The sequence below is a fragment of the Tigriopus californicus genome, chromosome 9, assembly GCF_007210705.1.
Source record: "Tigriopus californicus strain San Diego chromosome 9, Tcal_SD_v2.1, whole genome shotgun sequence".
Classification (NCBI taxonomy): Eukaryota; Metazoa; Arthropoda; class Copepoda; order Harpacticoida; family Harpacticidae; genus Tigriopus; species Tigriopus californicus.
This window is the reverse complement of record NC_081448.1, coordinates 6,789,570-6,809,931: the sequence shown is the minus strand read 5'-3', so window position 1 is coordinate 6,809,931 and position 20,362 is coordinate 6,789,570. Positions and strand designations below refer to the sequence as shown.

General features: G+C 38.7%; 3 protein-coding genes across 3 annotated transcripts in view; all 3 read right to left on the bottom strand.

The window, feature by feature from the left end:
- Positions 1-3,780: 3,780 nt before the first annotated feature.
- On the bottom strand, positions 3,781-7,102 carry LOC131887140 (fatty acid-binding protein-like). Its single transcript, XM_059235670.1, has 2 exons — positions 6,415-7,102; positions 3,781-4,312 (listed from the first exon to the last, which is right to left on the bottom strand). The coding sequence occupies exons 1-2, from the start codon at positions 6,793-6,795 to the stop codon at positions 4,010-4,012; spliced, it is 684 nt and encodes a 227-aa protein (XP_059091653.1). The 5' UTR covers positions 6,796-7,102; the 3' UTR covers positions 3,781-4,009.
- Positions 7,103-17,733: 10,631 nt separating this feature from the next.
- Positions 17,734-20,362, bottom strand: part of LOC131886131 (alpha-aminoadipic semialdehyde dehydrogenase-like) — a 6,856-nt gene continuing 4,227 nt past the window's right edge. Inside the window, exons 2-5 of the mRNA XM_059234382.1 lie at positions 19,662-20,096; positions 18,777-19,562; positions 18,239-18,577; positions 17,734-17,902 (exon numbers count right to left, since the gene is read on the bottom strand). Of these exons, the coding sequence (XP_059090365.1) occupies positions 18,365-18,577; positions 18,777-19,562; positions 19,662-20,096 (1,434 nt within the window). The 3' untranslated portion in view covers positions 17,734-17,902; positions 18,239-18,364. The remainder of the gene's footprint in view (positions 17,903-18,238; positions 18,578-18,776; positions 19,563-19,661; positions 20,097-20,362) is intronic.
- LOC131886132 (heparan sulfate glucosamine 3-O-sulfotransferase 1-like) overlaps positions 20,097-20,362 on the bottom strand; it is a 2,139-nt gene continuing 1,873 nt past the window's right edge. Inside the window, exon 2 of the mRNA XM_059234383.1 lies at positions 20,097-20,352. The gene's annotated coding sequence lies outside the window, so the exon portion shown is untranslated. The remainder of the gene's footprint in view (positions 20,353-20,362) is intronic.

The following is a 20,362-nucleotide window of genomic DNA, read 5'->3' as shown; positions in this document are numbered from 1 at the left end:
ATGCTCTTGAGTTACTCTGTCAATCAATTGCTGGCTTACCCGTCCTGTCTCACCACAGTGACAACTGACAGGTGGTTGAAAAGCCTTGCAAAAGGTTGGCAGAAATATCCCAATAAATCTTGTTCACTTATTACTCTCAAAGCTTGATAAGGCTTTTTGACTGCCGTGGTGAGATGGGTGAGGCGACAGGAGAGGAGACAACTGCATCCCAGAATCCTGCTCTAGGCACCAAGCAGGTGACGCCAATAGAAGAGTGGGGAGTAGGTGGATGCCAGTGGATGAGCTCCCTCCATCCTTGTGGCAAAACATTACCACCTGATAGTATCCCGCTGGCCTCCTGGCCAAGTTAATAGACCGACAGCAGCTGTGGTTGTTTTGGAAGATTAGTCTCTGATGATTGGTTATAGGCTACTGCTGATCATTTTCGGCCATTATACTCCCGTTTTCACTTATTGAACTCTTTATAATTCAAGATTAATGACATTGGAATTCAAGGATCGTGCAATAGTTGGCTCTTTTTCGCTCAGTAGTGGTTAGGACACCTTTCATTCACTGTTAAGGAGTGCTTGGATGTTTTTAGCAGCCACTGTCATCAAATATATTTTGGAACTTTACACGAATTCCTCTCACTCGTAGTTTCTATTCACGCAAATCAAATTTCTTTGTTCGCCCATGTTGTATCACCCGTTTAGCTTAACCTCAACTTGGACAACTGAAATTTTGAACCATAGAAACAAGGGGGTGACGAGAATTCTTCTTTCTACAACCTCCTTGAGCTACAGCGTAAAACTTGACATGTTATCCCTTTAATTTTAAATGTCTATGGCGAGTGAATCTGCGCAGCTTGGATAGCGTGAATAAGATTTTTTTTCAATTTCTGGTCGGGAGGTTCAGTTCAATAGTTTCTAAATTTTCCGTTGTACTTTGGGGGTTCATCTGGAGGAGTCAAATATGTTCCGTGTACCGTTGTCTATGGACGAACCAATGATGAGTAGGGCCGGCCAAAACTTGCATTCTGCAAAGTGTGCAGAAAAAGCTTGCAAGTCCCAGAATATTTTGCAAATTCATTGCATCTCAATATTTTGCAATTTTATCAGCAATATTTGACGTCTTTCTGCAAGTTACTATGCAATTTCAGCCTCTTCAGTACAAAAGTATTAACAGTTCTGCAATTTGGTATTCTTTTAAATAAATTTGTCAATTTTGGGGTGAAAATTGTGAAATTTGAAGTTTCCTCATATTTTATGGAAATTTGTTTCTTATTAAAGTATGAAATAGGTTACAGATATATTAACAACCGCCTGCATGTGTATTTCATCCATCCATTTTGAATAGCTCTGCCTCTCTTATCAAGGCAGTTTTTGGAGATGTTCACAATGTTAAAAGTTGGGGGACCCACTTTGTTTGTGCAACGTTCCTCTCCTTTAAAAGTCACAACACATCTTAACGTGTTTCCATGGGGTATCAGTAAACAGTTAGGAGATGGATGATTGATGTGGAAAAGGTTGGCCTGCTACCATTTTCAAGAAACTTTAAAACAGTGCAATCTCATTCTTAACAAGTAATGAAATTAATCTTAATAACAAAAATAATTGACAGCAAATTTGCATCAGAAATCACCTGAATTTGCACAAAAATTTGAATAAACATGTCAAAACATAGACAACGACTCCTTCTGGAGGGCTGTAAAGGCTATATTTTTGCCTTCGAAATCAAGCAATAGTCAACAAAAAGTGAACTTCTGTCGTAATACCTCTCAGGAAAATAATTTGAAGCTACTAAACCTTGGAGAGAAGAGGCTAGGTGTGATACCGTATTGATAGAGCATCTGCTCTTTGGCTTCAATCTGCAAATCCTGGTTAGATCCCATGCTAGCCAAGTCAAGCTCCTTTGCAATATTTAAATTACTGCATGAGTTGCTGCTCTGGCAGCTTAAAGCGGCAAACCTGCGGCCATACCTGAGGGCGAGGCAATAATTAATGTTGGATATGACGACGAAGCTGGAATATCTCTCAATTGGGACACCTATCATTAGATAGAAAGACAAGTGAGAAAGCTCCCATCTGGCTTTTTTTTAAAGTGAACAAACCCAGATAGAAGATTCTTGCATCGTTCAAGCTGCCTTCCAAACCAATCAGCTTCACCAGTATTTTGTACATATATCATGATAAAATATATTGCATGATAAAAAGATAACTTAGTTCTGCAACAGCATTTTATTGGCAAATTTTGGCCGGCCCTAGTGATGAAGCACATAATTCTGCACGCTCTGCCTTTTAGATTGCCCTAATATTTTTCATGAATCACCATCTTTATTACTTCTCACTTTCATTTTCTTCAGAAAAGAGCAATAAGGTGGGTCGTAATGGCAAAACGTAATGCTCATACAACAGCATACTTCAAAAAACTCAATATTTTAAGAATTGCAGATTTGGGAGTAGTGAAGCGCTTGAAATATGTTTTTAGTTGGATAAAAGAGATATCTCGAATATTATTAACAACTACAAGTACAAAGTGCAAAGGGCGGTGTATTTTACCTATCTTTACCTAGCGTAAAACAAACCTGGCCGCAAAAGCTGCCAGAGTTTCTTTTGAAGAATGGAACGCACATCACGCTAAGTACCAGTTAAAATTTGACCCCGAAGCAACTCTCAAACGTTGGACTGGGTGCGTGACACATCAAATCATTAGCTCTTATTCAACTGCATGTATCAACTTTAATTGTTTCGCATGTCAATAGTGCAGGTATTTTTGGAGTGACCGACTAACTATCCTAAATTGAACCATGTCCCTTTTTTAAGTCCTCAGGTCCAAAACCCGGTGCTGCGAATCGAATGCTTGTAGTGTAAAATACACGCAAGAACAAGGGACCTCATGAAAACAAGCCGATATGGCTTATGAGGTTCCACGGTCTTTATTATATCCTATCCCACCATTTCAAACACTTTTATTCCCAAAGACAAAAAATACATGCATACATACGTACATAAATACATTTTAAACATGCTTAGACATGAAGCGATGTTTATTGATTTTTGATAAGCTAAAGCACAATTCTGAAATGAGAAAAAGTTGAATACATATTTAATGAAAGAATGCAGCTAGGTAAACGGCATTTTTAAGCTATAAATTACGATAACATTACGAAATATGTTGTTTTGCTTTGAAAGTGTTTGGCCTTGAAATCAAGTTTTGTCGGCCATTTTGCTAAAGATTCTTGATTAAAAATCTATTCACTTAGTGACCTAGGTTAGTGCTTCCAGATGGTTGGCGCGAAAAAGCGCCAAAAATTTGAGGGCACGCCCAGGATATGGAAGCACTGAGCTAGGTAGGGACGAGGATGTTAGTCAAGGTTCAACCATTGAGCTGTAAGGCAACAAAAAACTCATAATAATCCCGTCAGCTGTGAGTAATTATTGACATCATTGTGATTCCATTTTCGATTATTTTCATTTTAAACAAGATCCACCCGAAACTGTCGTTTGTTGGTCATGTGAAAAAGCTTCGACTTTGATATTTGATGTACCACTCAGCCTTTGTTTCTGAGTGGTGTCCCTTATGGAAACTCTGAACCCTAGTTGAAAAACTTCGATTAATTGCTACCTGCCGTTTTGCTGCCCTATCAGAGGCAATTGAGCGTGTGAGACGTGTAATGTGTGAGTCGACGTACTTGTTAAACAAATGGGATAGATCAATCTTACCATACCTAACATTCAAACGTAGCGCCAAAATAAAACAAAAATCGATTCGTTTAACATGGATGACAGAGTACAGACATGATGACATGTATGACATGAATGGTGTTCTTTTATTTCGACTAACGAATCTCTAAGGGTTTGACATAGCGGTTTGAAGGGGCGCTTGAGTATCACAGCAACATTTCTTCGTCGATGTAGATAGGAATGAACAAGATACAAAGGTGTAATTCAAGTCAGTTACTATAAAGCTATGGTACAGACGGTGGGTGTAAACGTGAGTTTGTGTTGCATAAATATAGTGCAATTTACCATCAGTCATTTTCTTTCTTCAGACGATAAAAAATGCTTGTACTCCTCACTTCGTTGACATTCAAAGCCACTTTCATTTCGTTAGCCGAAAACTGTCTAACTAAAAGAGTATGCTTATCGCCGGAAGTTTGTTGCTCCACCAAAGTATTGGGCCCAGTTTGGTTCACCACAAAACTAACTAATCTGCCATCCATGGTGATGTCAGTGGAAGGTTGGTTCAGGCGAAAGCTAACCTCGTGGCTTTTGAATAATGTATCTGTCGTTATAGTCCAAGTGCAGTTTTGAGGATTCATCTTTTCATTTATCTGGAAAACAAATGCTAGGCTTTAACTCATTAAGAAATTATGGAAACTCCATTAGTTGTTTTGCAATTGTAACAACAAGTAGTCCGTGAATTTGTGTAAGAAAAAAAAAATAAGATTTAGGTCAAAGGTCAATAGAATCTTAAGAATAACGATAGATTTTTATCTTGTTTTGCAATAACGGCTCAGCCATCTTTCCAAAAAAAGTAGGCAACTCTACATTAAGAAACGCCAATGTTCTTAGAATAACACTTTTTGGCCTTTTTCTACGAATTTAGAAGGTTTCCAATACATAGAGCAAGGGTTCCCAATACTGCTATCAAAGAGTCGTAAATTTCAAGGCTCAAGAAGTTAGTAAATGCATATATTCTGGGCTGAATGAGATTCCTCGAGAAAAGCTTGAAATAAGGAATTGAATTTGGGTTGGTTTTTATCATCGGTTCTGAAATATTTCCACCTACGTGCAGTTTATTTTGGCCGAAAAAACTAATTTGTTACACAACCGTCACTCGCCAAAAAGGTTATGGCGTTACTCGTTACAATTACTTTTACTAAAATGTTACATGACCAATATCTTAGTTTTTTGCCTAATTAAAACCATACTTAGCTAAATCAACAATAATTTTTTTGTGTCAAACAGTCTTAAAATTTGAAGATTCTCTACCAACATATTGTTTATTTGCTTTACTCCTATTCTTGGCCATGCTCGTTTAGCTAGGCCAATGAAAATGCCTAATATGAAAATTCTTGTCCTAATTTGAACTATATTAACAGTACCAATCATTTGAGGATAACCTGCCTCTTGCCATATTGAAATTTGAAACTTGTGAGGCAAAAGGCATATTTAAAAACTCAAAATAGATGCATTCCAGGCGGATATTCGAATCGGGACAAAGTTAAGGTATCACAAATTAGGTTGCTAAATTTTTTGAAAAATCAAATGTAAGAAAACTGCTTCGTTGATTTCGGCTTTATTTTTTTCGCTGTTATTTGAAACTGTCTTTGAAAGCGTATCAAAAATGATAGTCTTTGACAGTATTAAATTTGACATTTGAAGTATTTTGCATATATTTAGTCTCTTTTCAAATACCTACTGAGTATTAGTTTTAAATGTATTACCTTTTTCTGGGGTACGAATTATTTAGATACAACTAATGATTGTTGAACTTTTGTAACCATGAAACAAAAAGTGATCATGGAAAAACAGTATTAGAAATTCACGAGTTTATGAAATTTTCTTGTCAGAATGCTGCCTAAACTCATGTATGGATATGGGGAGAGTTGAGAAATTTGGTGCAGCATACTCAAGCAAAAGGAAAATGTCACTCTAGAATAGGTCTTTTAGTTCAACGAAATTTGAATGAGGAGATATATTCAATGAAGCAGTACAAAAATAATAAGATTTGAAAGCACAAACTCATTGATAGTTGTTAAAAGCATGCACAAGTTTCATCCTTGCGCTTCTTTCTTTTGGATATAAGCAATCGTAAAAAAAAAAATTCTTAAGATTGGCTAAAATCTTTAAATTTCTTCACTTGCCAAGAGAGAAACGAAAAATCAAATGCCACTTTGGAGCGTGAAACTAGGAACGAGGATATTTTAGGTTTTTTGGGTCGTTACAATTACAGCATTTTAAAATGTACTGGGATTACAGTTCGTTTTTCGCAAAAAGGAATGAATTATTGCAACTTCGTTGCTTGCAATTTCGTTGCTTGCAATTTCGTTACTACTGCCCTGCCTACCTGTATAATATTTACCTTAAACACTTGAATTAGAACTATTATCCTGACAAAGCCATACGCGTAATTCTAACCAGATTCTTTGACCTAGCTCGATGAGGGTTCCCAAAACGTTCGAAGTGTCGTGAGATTCCGCTTAAAGACAACTAGGTACCAAAAACCAATAATTGATGACACGAACTAGTTCTATCTCATCTTAAAAGCTCGAACAATGTTACAGCCCGAGGGGGAAACCATTGTGTGGCTTGATAGATTCAGAGCCTCCAAGGGCAACCACTTACTCGAAAGTTTCAAACTACTGGCTAAAATTAGTTTACAAAAGAAGCGCTCAAAGCGATAATCTGGTTTTTGGAATTTGGACGTTACCTTGTCTGCATCCGGACACTTCTTCGAAATCGTGACCACTGGCGTGGCCATGCCAGCAAAGGTTCTCAACACATACGACACTCCTAATTCCTTCAAGTAGTTATCAAAATTCACACTAGATTGGTAGGCGAATGTGCCGAGGATATGAGATTTTTCCAGCTTAGTCATAGCCTTTTCTGTCTGGTTGATGGTGGGAGTGGACGTTGGTTCCGGAAAGAATGCTGGTGTCGAGTTTTGCATCTCATACATTTCGGTACTGTTCAGTCCATCAGCTGTTGTTGCGCCGTCTTCGGTGAGGAAAGTTGCAGACAACAAGGCTTGGGTGAACAAGGCCAAAAGCGGCTTCAAGGACGAGGTCAATGTTACCCAGATTAAAATCATGATGCGCTTTGGGCGAATTCCTCACGTGAAAAAAGAAACAAAACGACACACGATGAAACAATTAACGATTGGCTTCTCCAACAAGAACAACGAATGCCAACGTAGGAGGTATGATGTAATTATGATTTGAACTGATCCGCCCTCCTAGAAAACACCTTCTACAGTTCCAAGAAGCAGCCACAGGTTTATGACGTTTTGGAACGCACAACAGAGTACCTCTCTGGAATTCTATAGACTATGTATGCATTTGGCTTTCGATGAGGCAAAGCAGGGGAAAACAGCATGGCAGCTCAGCTCTGGAATGGAGTGGAGTGGAGCCGTGTTGGATGGAGAGTTAGTTGTTGTTCGGTACGGTTGTGGTGAACGCCAGCTAGCTTGGCAATGGAAGAAGAAGAACAGCGCTGCCCACCGCCAACAAAATGACTAAGGAACAGACGTTTGGAGTATTTTGGTCGCTTTACATTTGTAGTTTTTGTACTATGAGCGGATATCAAGAGAAATTGACCAATGTGTGTCAGTGAGAAATCTGATTAACAAATCAATTGGTTTTTTTTGTAATCTTTCCCAAATGATTTATACAGCTTTGCCCACCTTTACCATATTAAGTCATTGTATGCTAGTTGCATGCTAATAGTTAATCTTACTTGAAAACTTTTTCAACATTTTTAGATGATTGAGTGAAAATTTTCTTGAAACCTTTGATCATTGCCAATTTGTTGATTTTAGCGTACATTTCGATAAACCTTCGGTTGATCTGGTAAAATCTGGGAAGCATGAAATGGTGACACATGTAAAACCATTCTTTTGTCATTTTTATTATGATTTCGACAACAAATGAATGATCAAATATCCTTTGTTCGTTTTTGATAACTAACTTGGTATTAGTTGGTACTTCCCCTGATAGTAATGGTATCTTATATATAAAAGTATTAAAAAAAAGAATCTGAAACGTCGTTGTAACATACGCAAAGAAAATATCCTCATGTCTGACAATTCTGTCTTCTTTGAAAAGGAGAGCGCTAGAGAGGCAAGGAGATACGGTGTAGTCGAAGAGAAAGACCGTCAAGGGTTCAAAGCAGACATTCCTCCTTTATTCATGAAGACCCTAGCCGGAGTTTGGCCTCCATCTCAAGGCATTAGTGTAACTTTGCCAACGTGGGTGTATCTTATTGCTCATATTAGATGATAAATGTATGTTTGAACAAAAAGCCATGCAGCATCTTTTACACCGCACTGTTTATATCTGTACAAATCTTAACGCAAGAGCCGCCTAAACTCTTCATTTCGTTTGTTCAAGTCGTTTTTGGCTTGTAATAAAAGCAAATGAACTATCCCAATGTAAGCCCTCTCTCGGTACGTACGTACATATCAGGGTAATCAAGCATTAAAAAACTGCTGTTTATTGGCTAAAGTCTACGATGGAGAGATTGTCCATTATGGAACAATTTTTCGAAATCAATATTCGAGCTTCAATGGGCATCGATAACAGAACGGTTGTGCGTTGTTAAAAACATACATATATCCTACAATAGAAGAACGTGATCAATAACTTGAAAAATACAATGGAGCCTCTAAATCTGTTGTTAATTGGACAAAAATTGAGAAGGCACTTGTGACGGACATTGAACCAATTTCATTTTAGAGCAAAAGGATCTATGACAATTCAACCTCTAAAACAATTGAGCGGAGAATAATGGCCTGATAAAGAGAAAAAGTCCACCTTCAATTGTTTACAATTGGTCCGAACTAGTGTTTGGAACTAGAACTGAGAACCGTATTTTAGAAAAAACTGGTACTGATTCCTGTTTTTTTCTCCCAAAAAATACGGGTCTTGGTTTTTTTTTTTAAACTAGCCTTCTTAAAGCTTGGATTTACCGGACAGATTTTGACCCTTTCTTTTATGTTTTTTTTTTTAGCAGGGCTCGGAAAAAAAGTTTAAATCCCAAAGATGTTTTACTAGGAACATTGAAGATATGAGAGAGCTTTCGTATTGGGAGAGGTTAGAACGGTTGGGATTGTACAGTGTCAGAGAAGGTACGAAAGGTATCTGATATTGTACGTTTTCAAAAGCATTCATGAGCTTTGTCCAACCCAGGATTTAGGGTCATTGTAGTGACCGTAGAGGCTTAATGTGCGTTTTGAGAGCACCTTCAAGCCCTCGAGAATCCAGGCTAGTTAAAAAATGAAGTCCACATCTCTTCTTTCTCGGGCTCCTTCATTGTTCAATTTGCTGCCCTCAAATATTCGTAGGGTTTATGTAGGGGTTGATCCAGTAGCAAGATTTAAGTCAGACTTGGACAAGTTTTTGATTAAAATTCCAGATCAACCTAATATTCAAGGATTAGCCAGATCAGCCAACTCCAATTCGTTGGTCGATCAAATAATATAAATATATAAATAAAAGTCAAGTATAATAAATAATCTTCTCGTCTTCAACTGCTGGGATTCCAATCCCGGTAGCGGTAAGGAAGTCCGCACCAAAAAAAAAAAAATCTTAAATTGATGCTTTTTTCATGCTTTCGAAAAGAATTCTTGTAATTATTTGGCCCTCAAAAAGATTTTTTTCCGAGCCCCTTTGATTAGCAACACTAAAAAGCAGCAACCAAAAAAAACTCTAACGGACTTTTAGAGTCCTTTTTGGTATTCCAGTTTAGATTATGAAAATGTGATATTGTGTTAGATGGTATTCTAATGCAATATTTACCAGTCTACTATAAGGCAATAGAGGTTCGTTTTAGGTGGCCATACCATGTATAGATGTATAAAACTAAACATACAATCTCCAACCTAACACAAAGTGATGAAGCACATGATTCTGTACTCTTTTCCTTTTGGATTACCCTAATATTTTTCATGAATCAACCAACATCTTTGTTGCTTCTCACTTTTACGTCAGACATGCTAACTCGAGAAATGATGTTTATTGATTTTTGATAAGCTACAATACAATTCTGAAAAGTTATTTTTTTTATTGAAATTAATCCAAAAAGAAAGTGGACAGTGCTTGTCACATTTCACAATAAATATTCGACCTTGGCGAACATGTCTGGTTCCAGGGATCGACACAACGGAAAACTCGACACATCGGAAAACCCGAAATTTCAGTTCTAAACTTTTAATGACCTTTTTGATGGCTTGACCAATGCGTTTTACGCTTTATTATATCTTTTAATAGCTGAAGTACATGGATCTTAAGCAAGGATATCCTATCTTCATTTTCAATCATCCTCAATTACAGATGTCAGCACATGGTTTTGGGTAGTCAGGTTTTTCTGATCTGTTACCTCTATTGATATGTCGTGTTTTGTAATGTATTGAGTTTTCCAATGCATCAAAATTTTCAATGGTCGAATTTTCCGATGTATCAAGTTTTCCGCTCTGTCGAGTCTTCGTGATGTATCAAGTTTTCCGCTCTGTCGAGTCTTCGTGTTTCAAGTTTACAGGTGTCGACTTTTCCGATGTGTCTAGCTCTCCGGTGTGTAGAGCTCACAAGGAACAAGTTTTTGATGAATGAAGTAGATTGAACTGTACGTTTGCCTAAAAGAGTAGCTTAGATTTCCCAGACGACCGAGATCGCTCTGGCATCGTAGGGAGTTGAGGTAATAAATGATTTGTATTCAACTGTATCTAAAGTTCATCACTCTTGTGCCAGAAATCAGTAGTTAGACTCTAGAGTAGAGGTCGACTTTGATAGATAGTGGATAGCGACCACATTTTGCAGGATAGCTAGCCTTAGGTGCATGCCAAACAACCGAGATTGATCTGTAACCGTGGGGAGTAGAAGTAGCTAGATATCCTTAGTCAATTGACGATTGTTTGAGGCCCTGATAAAGAAAGCTCGAACTTTTGATTGTATGCCCTGATTAGGGTTATAACCGGAGGCCTTAAGATAGATTTAAGAAATTGAAACCCATGTACCAGGTGCTCTCCATCTCCGAGAGCTCTCATGTTATTTTCATCACGTGCTTGGGTCAAGAGTTCCATGTTTTTGTTCACCACGGGAATCCTTTCACCCCGATTGTGGAGGATACAGAAGTCCATGCCCCTGCTAACTCAATTCGTTCGAAATAACACATCTTGTATTGAGACACTTTGAGGATGTAATGACTACATAATATCCAGAAGTCAATACGATTTGAATAACACCTGGAACGGAATGATATCCAACGTCAGACAGCCCAAATAAATTGGGAAGAGGCACGGTAGATTACTAAATAAACTATTCTTAACATGGCATGACCACAATTCCTTTTCAGGGCATTATTTGGCCTGGGTCACTGATTATTAAGGCCGGCTAAATTTTGCAGATAGATACGGTCTTGTTACGATTTCTTTGGTCAAAAAGAGTTATTTGTTACACAACCGTTACTTGCCGAAAAATGCAGTGGCGTTACTCATTACCATTACTTTTACTAAAATTTTAGATGACCAATATTTACGTTTGTTGCCTCATCAAGACCAAAATTTACTAAAACTTAAAGCGTTCCTGACAACAAGTTACGCTAATGAGCTTTGATATTTTTTATTTGCTTAGCACTGCACTACTCTTGTTCTTGGCCGATCTTGTTTGGCTAAGCCAACAAAAATGCATAAAAAGAAAATCTTAAGGAGAGAACATGCCTCATTCATATTTTGAAATTTGAAACTTGGGAGGCAAAAGCAGATAAAAAAAAAGTCAGAATAGATAGATTCATCGAGGGGATTTCGAATCCGGTCAAAGTTAAGGTATCATGAATTAAGTTACGTTTCAAAATCAGTTTGGTTTTTTTTCAAGAAAATCAAACGTGAGAAAACTTATTTGTTGACTTCGGTTTTATTTTTTGCACTGTTAATTGAAATTGTATTCAAAAAAAGTTTCAAAAATGAACATCTTTGGCAGTATTTGATAAAAGGTCTTTGATATTTTCCAAATTCCAAATGTCTTTTAAAACACTTACGTAGTATTAGTATTAAATTTATTACCTTCTACTGGAGTACTAATTTTTCTAGAAATTTAACATCTAAAGCCTAGAAATTTTCCTTATCTCAACTAATGATTGTGGAACATTTACAATCATGAAACAAAAAGTCGGCATGGATAAACAATATTAGAAATTCTTGAGCCTATAAAATTTCTCTGTTAGAACCTTGAGCCTAAAATCATGGATGGAGTTGGGGAGTGTTTAGATATGTGGTGCAACATACTCTAACCAAAAGAAAACTTCGCTCTGAATCAGGTCTTTAGTTCAACGGAATTTGAATGAAAAGATATAAACAATAAAGCAATGCAAAAGTAGTAAGATTTGAAACCACAAACACTTTAACTTTTTGTTAAAAGCAGGCGCAATTTTCAACGCTGAGTGTCTTTCTGTAGGATAAATGAATATTAAAAAAATTGATAAACTTAAATAAACTTTTCAAAACATAGGCACCAACACGTTCTGGAGGTTGTAAGGACTGCTTTTGTCTTCCCTATCAAGCAACACGTAGATGAAAAAGAAAATTATATCACGATATCTTCCAGCGTTGGGATTTGAACCTGCTATCCCTAGCGTGCAGATCTTGCCTTGTTCATGCTTATTCCTCGACTGATCAGCATTTTGCATATTGTTAACATTTTCTGAAAAAGATCAATCTCAGTTCATAAACTACAACGCAATAATGGCAGAGCCTAACAAGTGTATTGCAGAACATTTTGGTTAAGAAAAGAAAGGTTTTAAAGTTTCATAAAAGTAATGTTAAGTCAATTTTTCCGAAACTAACCATCCACCTCTTGACCATTTACCACAAAAATCATGAGAAAACGTCAAGATTTGCCTGATTTTTAAAGGAGAAGTTTATTAATCAAACAGAAGTAATTCCAATATTTGAATTAGGGTATCTTAAAAAGTTGCAAAGATAAAAGAGCTATTTCAGATTGATGGAAAACATAAGCAGGTGGTTTGTAATATGTTTACAATCTATTTCAAACATATGTGTACTTAAAAAAATCCTATTTATCCAACCATAGCCAACCAAAGTTGGATTTTTCGGATTTTTCAAAATCACCAGATTTTGAGATACTTTTTGCTGTAAATCACCAATCATCAGAAGCAAAATTCTGTTCAAAAATTACTTGAAAAATCACCAGTTTGGTGATAAATCACCACATCTGGCAACACTGAAAAAGGAATGAGTAACGAATGATTTTTGGAAAATTTAGGTCGTTACAATTGCACTATTTGGAATAAAATGGAATTGCAGTTCCTTTCATGAAAAAAGGATCAAATTGCTGTAATTTCGTTACTTGTAATTTTGTTACTACTGCCCTGGCAATACGTAAATGAAAAGGAAAATTATATCATAATATCTTCCAACTCTAGGATTTGAAACTGCTTTCCCTAGCACCCTTCTCCCTTTCACCTAGTAATCTGTCAGATCATCATGTTCTCGAGATAGGGTCGACCATTACTCAAAAGCCGGCGTGCTCTAGAGTAAAACCGGCCAAAAAGGTCGGTTTGGCTAAGTTCAAGTTCAAAGATGAACATTGGCCGTTGATTATAGAAAGATTAGAAGAACTTGACCTGATTTCAATTCTGAAACAGGAATCGTCCATAGATGCAGCCATTGATAAGTTAGTTTCAGTTTTTAAGGAAGTTTGCTCCAGTTTAGCAATCTCTGAATGTGTTCCGAAAGGTGGTACACGGACAAAAATTCCAAAATATAGGAAGACTTTGTTCAAAAAGAGTTGCAAACTAGCAAAAAGGCTGAAGAGCACTTCGAATCCAGTAATTGTGGCTAGTCTCCAAAAAAAGTTGGACGTAGTTCAGGGTAAGATTAAGGCCTCCATCGAATATGACCAGTTACAAACTGAGAGTAAGGTGGTTCAGGAGGTCAGGTCGAATCCGAAGGCATTTTTCTCTTATGCGAACTCTAAGAGAAAAATGAAACACTCTGTTGGGCCTTTTGAGGTTGATGGGGCAGCCATTAGCAATGTAGAGACTATGGCTAACATGCTTGGAGATCAGTTCTCTAGTGTGTTTTCAACCCCACTGAGTTCGGAAGCAACAGCTCATTGCTCTGAAGATGAGTCTGTTGAGATTGACATGGTTAGTCAAGCTGAGCGTTTAGATGATCTTGTAGTCACAGATCAAGATGCTTTAGAGGCCATAAGGGACTTGAGGCTTTCCAGCTCTCCTGGTCCTGATGGTGTGACATCTCAGTTTCTGATGAGATGCTCACTGGTTCTCGCTCCTGTTTTCTCGTACTTGATGCGCTGCATCTTGGATCAGGGCAAGTTTCCATCTTCACTAAAGTTAGCTCATGTTGTTCCAATTTTTAAAGGGGGAGATAAGTCGCTCCCCAGTAATTACAGGCCGATTTCTCTCACTTCGAATATTGCGAAGGTGTTTGAGAAGATCATGAAGTTCAAACTTGTTGAATTTCTTGATATTCATGAAGTCCTTCCTCCTAGCCAGCATGGGTTCCGAGCACATTTTAGCACGGTTACCCAACTGATTGAACATATTGAGCGGGTTATTGAGGGACTAGAGAGTCATGAATCAGTTGATGTAGTTTATCTCGACTTTGCCAAGGCCTTTGACAAGGTAGATCATGGGCTTTTAGTTAACAGGCTCCATGAAATTGGGATCCAAGGCAGGGTTCTCAATTGGTTAAAAAGTTTCATTTCTGGTAGGAAGCAATTGGTTAAGGTTGAGGGATCCCTTAGTGACATACATGATGTCAAGTCAGGTGTTCCCCAGGGTTCGATCTTAGGGCCCCTCTTGTTTATAATATTCGTTGCCCCGCTTCAAAAGCTTAGTATCACTGCCAGTCTCTCTTCTTATGCTGACGATACAAAGTTAGTTTCTGGTAGGAATGGCCAAGATTCCAGTAGCCTTGCAAAGGACTTAAATCGAATCTACTCTTGGGTAACTGAGAGTAATATGGCCCTGAACGGAATGAAATTCCGCTCAATGACATTTGGGTCAACTCCTTTAAATACTCCACTCGTAGATAATGGAGGTAAAGATATTGAGCAGGTCTCATCTATGAAAGATCTAGGTGTAGTCCTCCAAAATAATGGAAAGTTCGATGAGCATATCCAGCTGAAGGTGGGTAAGGCTTTTCAAATGTGTGGTTGGATATATCGCACGTTTAAGTCCAGAGATAGCATCACGATGCTAACTCTGTACAAGTCGATTGTCCAGCCACATCTTGAATACGCCTCACCCATTTGGGCTCCAATGAGTTCAGCAGGTTTGCAAAAGGTCGAGCAAGTCCAAAGATGTTTCACTAGGAACATCACAGGAATGAGAGAGCTCTCGTATTGGGAAAGGTTAGAACGGTTGGGATTGTACAGTACTCAGAGAAGGTACGAAAGGTATCTGATATTGTACGTTTTCAAAAGTATCCATGAGCTTTGTCCCAACCCAGGGTTTAGGGTCAATTCTAGTGACCGTAGAGGCTTAATGTGCGTTTTGAGAGCACCTTCAAGTCTTCGAGAATCCAGGCTAGTTCGAACAATGAAGTCCACATCTCTTCTTTCTCGGGCTCCTTCATTGTTTAATTTGCTTCCCTCTGATATTCGTAGGGAATACGTAGGCCTTGTTGATCCGGTAGCATCTTTCAAGTCAGACTTGGACAAATTTTTAGATAGCATTCCAGATCAACCCTACATTCAAGGACTAGCTCGGTCTGCCAACTCAAATTCGTTGGTAGACCAAATATCATATAAAAATTGAAAGGTAATAAATAGACGAATTATAACCTTTCATTTTAATAGTACTGGGGATTACATTCGCTGTAGCGGTTAGAAAAGCCCGTGAAAAAACAAACCAAAAAAAAAGCAGATCTTGCCTTGTCCATACTACCTCCTAGACTGATCAGCATTTTGCACAGTTTGTTAAAAAAACAAATCTCACTTCATTAACTAAAACACATTAACAGAGCGTAGCAAATGTATTGCAGAACAACTTTGTTAAAAAGAATTAGGTTTGTCAAATTTCTTGAAAGTAATTGTTAGTCTATTCTTCCCGAATCAACCATCCACCTCATGACCATTTACCCCGTACGTCAAGATGTGCCTTATTTTTAAAGATGGAGTTCATTACTCAAACAACGCTGAGTTCCAACATTTCAAATAAATAAAGTATCTTAAAAGATTGCAATGATAAAGAAGCTATTTAAGATGGATGGAATACATAAGCAAGTGATTGGTAATTTGTCCGCAATCTTTTTCATACCAACGTGTACTTTTTTTCAAAAAGATTTTAAAGAAATACCAGGTAGTAAAATTTCACATTTTTCCCTAATATTGACCAGAACTCTTGAAAATTATCATGAATATTCTCCAATATTGGCACTTTTTTGCTGAAACGGCTGAAATTGCATGATGAATTGCAGAAAAGTGTCGAATATTGCTGCTAAAGTTGCAAAACTTGCAGAACAATGAATTTGCAGAAAATCTCGAACGTGCAAGTTTTTTGCAAAATTTGCTCAAAAATTCAGGATGCAAGTTTTGGCCGGCCCTACTGATTATACACAATATTTCCATAGGAAAGCCAAAAACAATTTAAACACACCATAATGCAATAAAGGGGAATTGGCCCAATTAGCCCTATATTTGGCAGAGGCTAATATACAAAGCACCCTCCGAAGTGCGGAACATAAACCATATTTCGTGTAGCCAAGGATGCCTCTTGAGACGATTGAAGAGGAGCGTTTGGCAGAACTAGTGGTAAGGAAACGAACAACGCAAACAAGAATGGCTATTTATACAATAGCGGGGCCTTCTTTGCGTGGATGGAGTTTATAAAAGAAACGCTTGAAGAAAGTCGACAAGTCAAGACACCTTACAGGCGTTCGCTATTTCATGCCATCGAGTTTGAAGAGAAGAGGGCATGATGAAATGGCAAATGCGTTTAAGGTGTCTTGACCGATTGACTTTTTGAGATCTGAACTAGAACAATAATAGTTTTCTGTTACAAGAACTGGTTTTCAAGGTATGATTTTCCCTCGAAACCACTCGCAGCTAAATTTGACGCTAGTGAATGTCTATTATCTTCACGAGTGGCTGGAAACTTAGATTCCGTCCACTCTTTAACAGAGCGCCATGAAATGAGATTTCTAATGATGGCGTTTGGTTTCCTTTGCGTGCCGGAGAAGGAAATTTATACCGCTGAAAACCGGTCCTTGTAAAAGAAATTAACAAACCCATTGCAACGCTTTAGAAATATCAAATGAACCGGAATTTGTTCGAGTGTTTCCAAAGAATGACCCTTAGTAATGATTGCCATGGCCTTCTTGCACTGAATCGAAATACCGGAAATTCAGGTAAAACTATGTTTTTCGTACTTGATTGACAGACTAGCCTCTTGGATAGAGGACATCATTAAAAAAGGGGCAAATTATATTCTCCCCCATTTTAATGTTGGTGTGCTCTTCACCATCATGTCGAACTTGATAAACAAGCTCTTCTATCATTTTACCACAATTCCTTGTTTGAAAAGTGGGAGTTGTTGTGAATGAGAATCTAATCTAATTCACTCAGTTGCATTCTTTCAATCGACAGGTCAGTGACCATGTCGAAAGGTCAGGCGCAAAGTACCTACACGAGTATTATCGGAGTGGTAGCCGATATTCGTCGGGAGTTTGAGAATGACTTTGTGGCGAACAAGTGTTGCCTTTACGGGCTAAATCGGGACGAATTCAACGCTCTAGCATCGGAAGGAGAGATTCATCCCCCGTTTTTCACCGAAGAAGCCGACCGGTATGTTTTCCGTAAGAGCCCGTGGAGAGCCATGCGGGTTCTCGGTCAATTTGGATATTTCTTCTCAGTCACTCCCTTGGGTGGGAGAGTGGACTCAACAGTAGGAGAGAGAAGGACCTGCATCTGGACTATGGTCAAGTCAAACGGTCCAATCCCAGTCAACAATGAGTAAAAGGGTGGAATTTCCAAAAACTAAGGAGTACGCCATATGTTTGTAACCGAGTGCATTTGTTTCACGTTGAAAAGCCAATACAGAGATGATAAATAAATGCATTGAATTTGCCAAAGGAACCTATTCCGAGATTTTGATTCAGGTTGTAACAGTGTCCACCACAAGCGAAGTCACTTCTTGGATTAGGTCTTTTTTAGTTTCCGATGCTGCAAGAAAAATACAAAATGTTAGACATAATCATCTCAATGGCTTGATTTCTTTTAAATTTTCTTTTTGAATGATGTTTGGGAGGTTCTTATGGTCTTGATGCATTAATATTGTTATGAATGAAAACACGGTCTTGTTGTGTTCAAGCTATGTTATGAATGAAGCTTTCCTTCATCCAGTCATTGCAAGCCAATCTATCAATCAATCAACTTCTCAACAATATTGCTAGTATCACTGAATCTGATGCATAATATTCGTTTGAAAGTCGAAACCCACATATTCTCAAAGATGTACTTTGGCTCGATATTGATGCAATCACGGGCAGATATCCTTACCTTTGCAAGATGAATGGCTTTTTCCTTCGTAAAAACAAAGCACACGCACGCTCAGGTTCCAACCAAGTCAAGATCAAGATGTTAAGGTGCACACGAACTTTGGAATGAACAAGCCGTTAAGATGCATTACTCGAACTTGATACCCTGAGCCAACGGAAGTTCCTTGGAATAGTTGATGGTGCAAGTTGATCGCCGCATATATTGCTTCCAGGCATCGGAACCAGATTCTCGGCCACCTCCGGTGGCTTTCTCGCCTCCAAAGGCTCCACCAATCTCTGCACCAGAAGTTGGAATATTGACGTTGATGATTCCACAATCAGATCCTTTTGGTCCAATCCACTATCAAATGAATGCAAACGGGGCAGTATCAGTAAAAAGTTTGTACATTATCAGAGCCGAAAAATCATGACGAAAAAAAAGCTCGTTTAGAATTCTATTAGAGAGAAAGTTAAAATTAGAATAATGAAAAGAGAACAGAAAATCAGCAATACAGTTTTAACTCTGAACTTGAACAAGGACTAAAAGGTATGATTATTACCTTGAATACATGCTCCACGTTTTTCGTGAAGAGCGAGGAGGAAAGTCCTTGCTCGACCTCGTTGTTCCAAGCGATACCCTCCTCCAATGACTTGCACTTCAGCAGATACACGATCGGAGCAAATGTTTCGCGATGGACAACGGGCGAATCGTGAGGCAAGCCAGTGACGATGGCCGGTTCCACAAAGTTGCCCTCTCGGTTCATAACGTTGCCTCCAAACTCAATTTTTCCACCAGCTTTTTTGGCATCCTCCAAAGTTTTCTTGTATGCTTCCAAACCAGCCTTGCTGTGCAATGGGCCATAGAGAACACCATCATCTAAAGGATCGCCCACGCGATTCATGATCGAACCATAGGCCTTCTTCAAACGCTCTAAAACCTGATCATACACGGCTTCATGCAAAATCATTCGTCGAAGAGTTGTGCATCTCTGTCCGGCGGTTCCCACGCAAGCGAAGGTAGCGGATCGAACCACCATCTCAACATCAGCATCTTCATCCACAATCAGTGCATTGTTGCCGCCCAGCTCGAGAAGGTGTTTACCAAACCTTTCCTGAACGGTCAAGGCCACTTTGCGTCCCACCTCGGTACTTCCAGTAAAGGACAACAACTTAATTCTGGGGTCCTTGGCCATTTTTTCGCCAACGGGAACCCCTCCACTACAGAGCGAACAAATAGCTCCGGGCAGGCCATTTTTTTCCAAAACATCAGCCACGATTCGAGTAGTAGCCACGGACACCAAAGGGGTAGACGGGGCTCCTTTCCAAATAATAGCGTTGCCACAAGCCTTCAAAGAGAGATAAGTTGAACCATTCATTATAGCCCTTGCGGTCTCTTAATTGCACAAGTGCTACTTGCAGCATATTGTTCCAAGAGAAATGGTTACCATGGCAAGTGCGTTGTTCCATCCGTAGACAGCCACTGGGAAATTGAACGCGGAAATAACTCCAATAACGCCCAATGGATTCCAACATTCCAGAAGTTGATGACCAGGGCGTTCACTCGGAATGACCTTTCCGGCCATCATTCGAGACAACCCTACGGCATAGTCGCAAATGTCCACATACTCTTGGACCTCACCAATGCCCTCGGGAACAATTTTGCCCATTTCTAAGCTAACAAGTTTTCCCAAAGGCTCCAACTTCTCTCGGAGAGCATCACCAATTTGACGCACGATCTCGCCTCGCTTGGGCACTGGCAAATCGGCCCAAATTTCCCAAGCCTCCTCGGCCGCCTGAACAACCTTTTCATAATCATCAACGCTGCCCGTAGTCACGTTGGCAATGGGACGGTTGTTGGCCGGGCAAATAGAGGACACTACCTAAAAGGAAAAAAAGTCGGGAACTGATATTCACCAAGTAATTACCATGCAATTTTGATCGAGTTCCGAAGGAGCATCCAACAGGATTGATTTATTGAGCGTTGTCATTCAAAGTTGAAAGATGCTCAATATCCTTACTTACAAAATGTTAATAGAGTTTTGGATAAGACAATTTCGCATCATTAATATGCCAATCTTTTATTCATACGATAGTACGAGTATCAAATAGGACAAGCCTTTGTAAAATAAAGGCAACCTCATTCAAA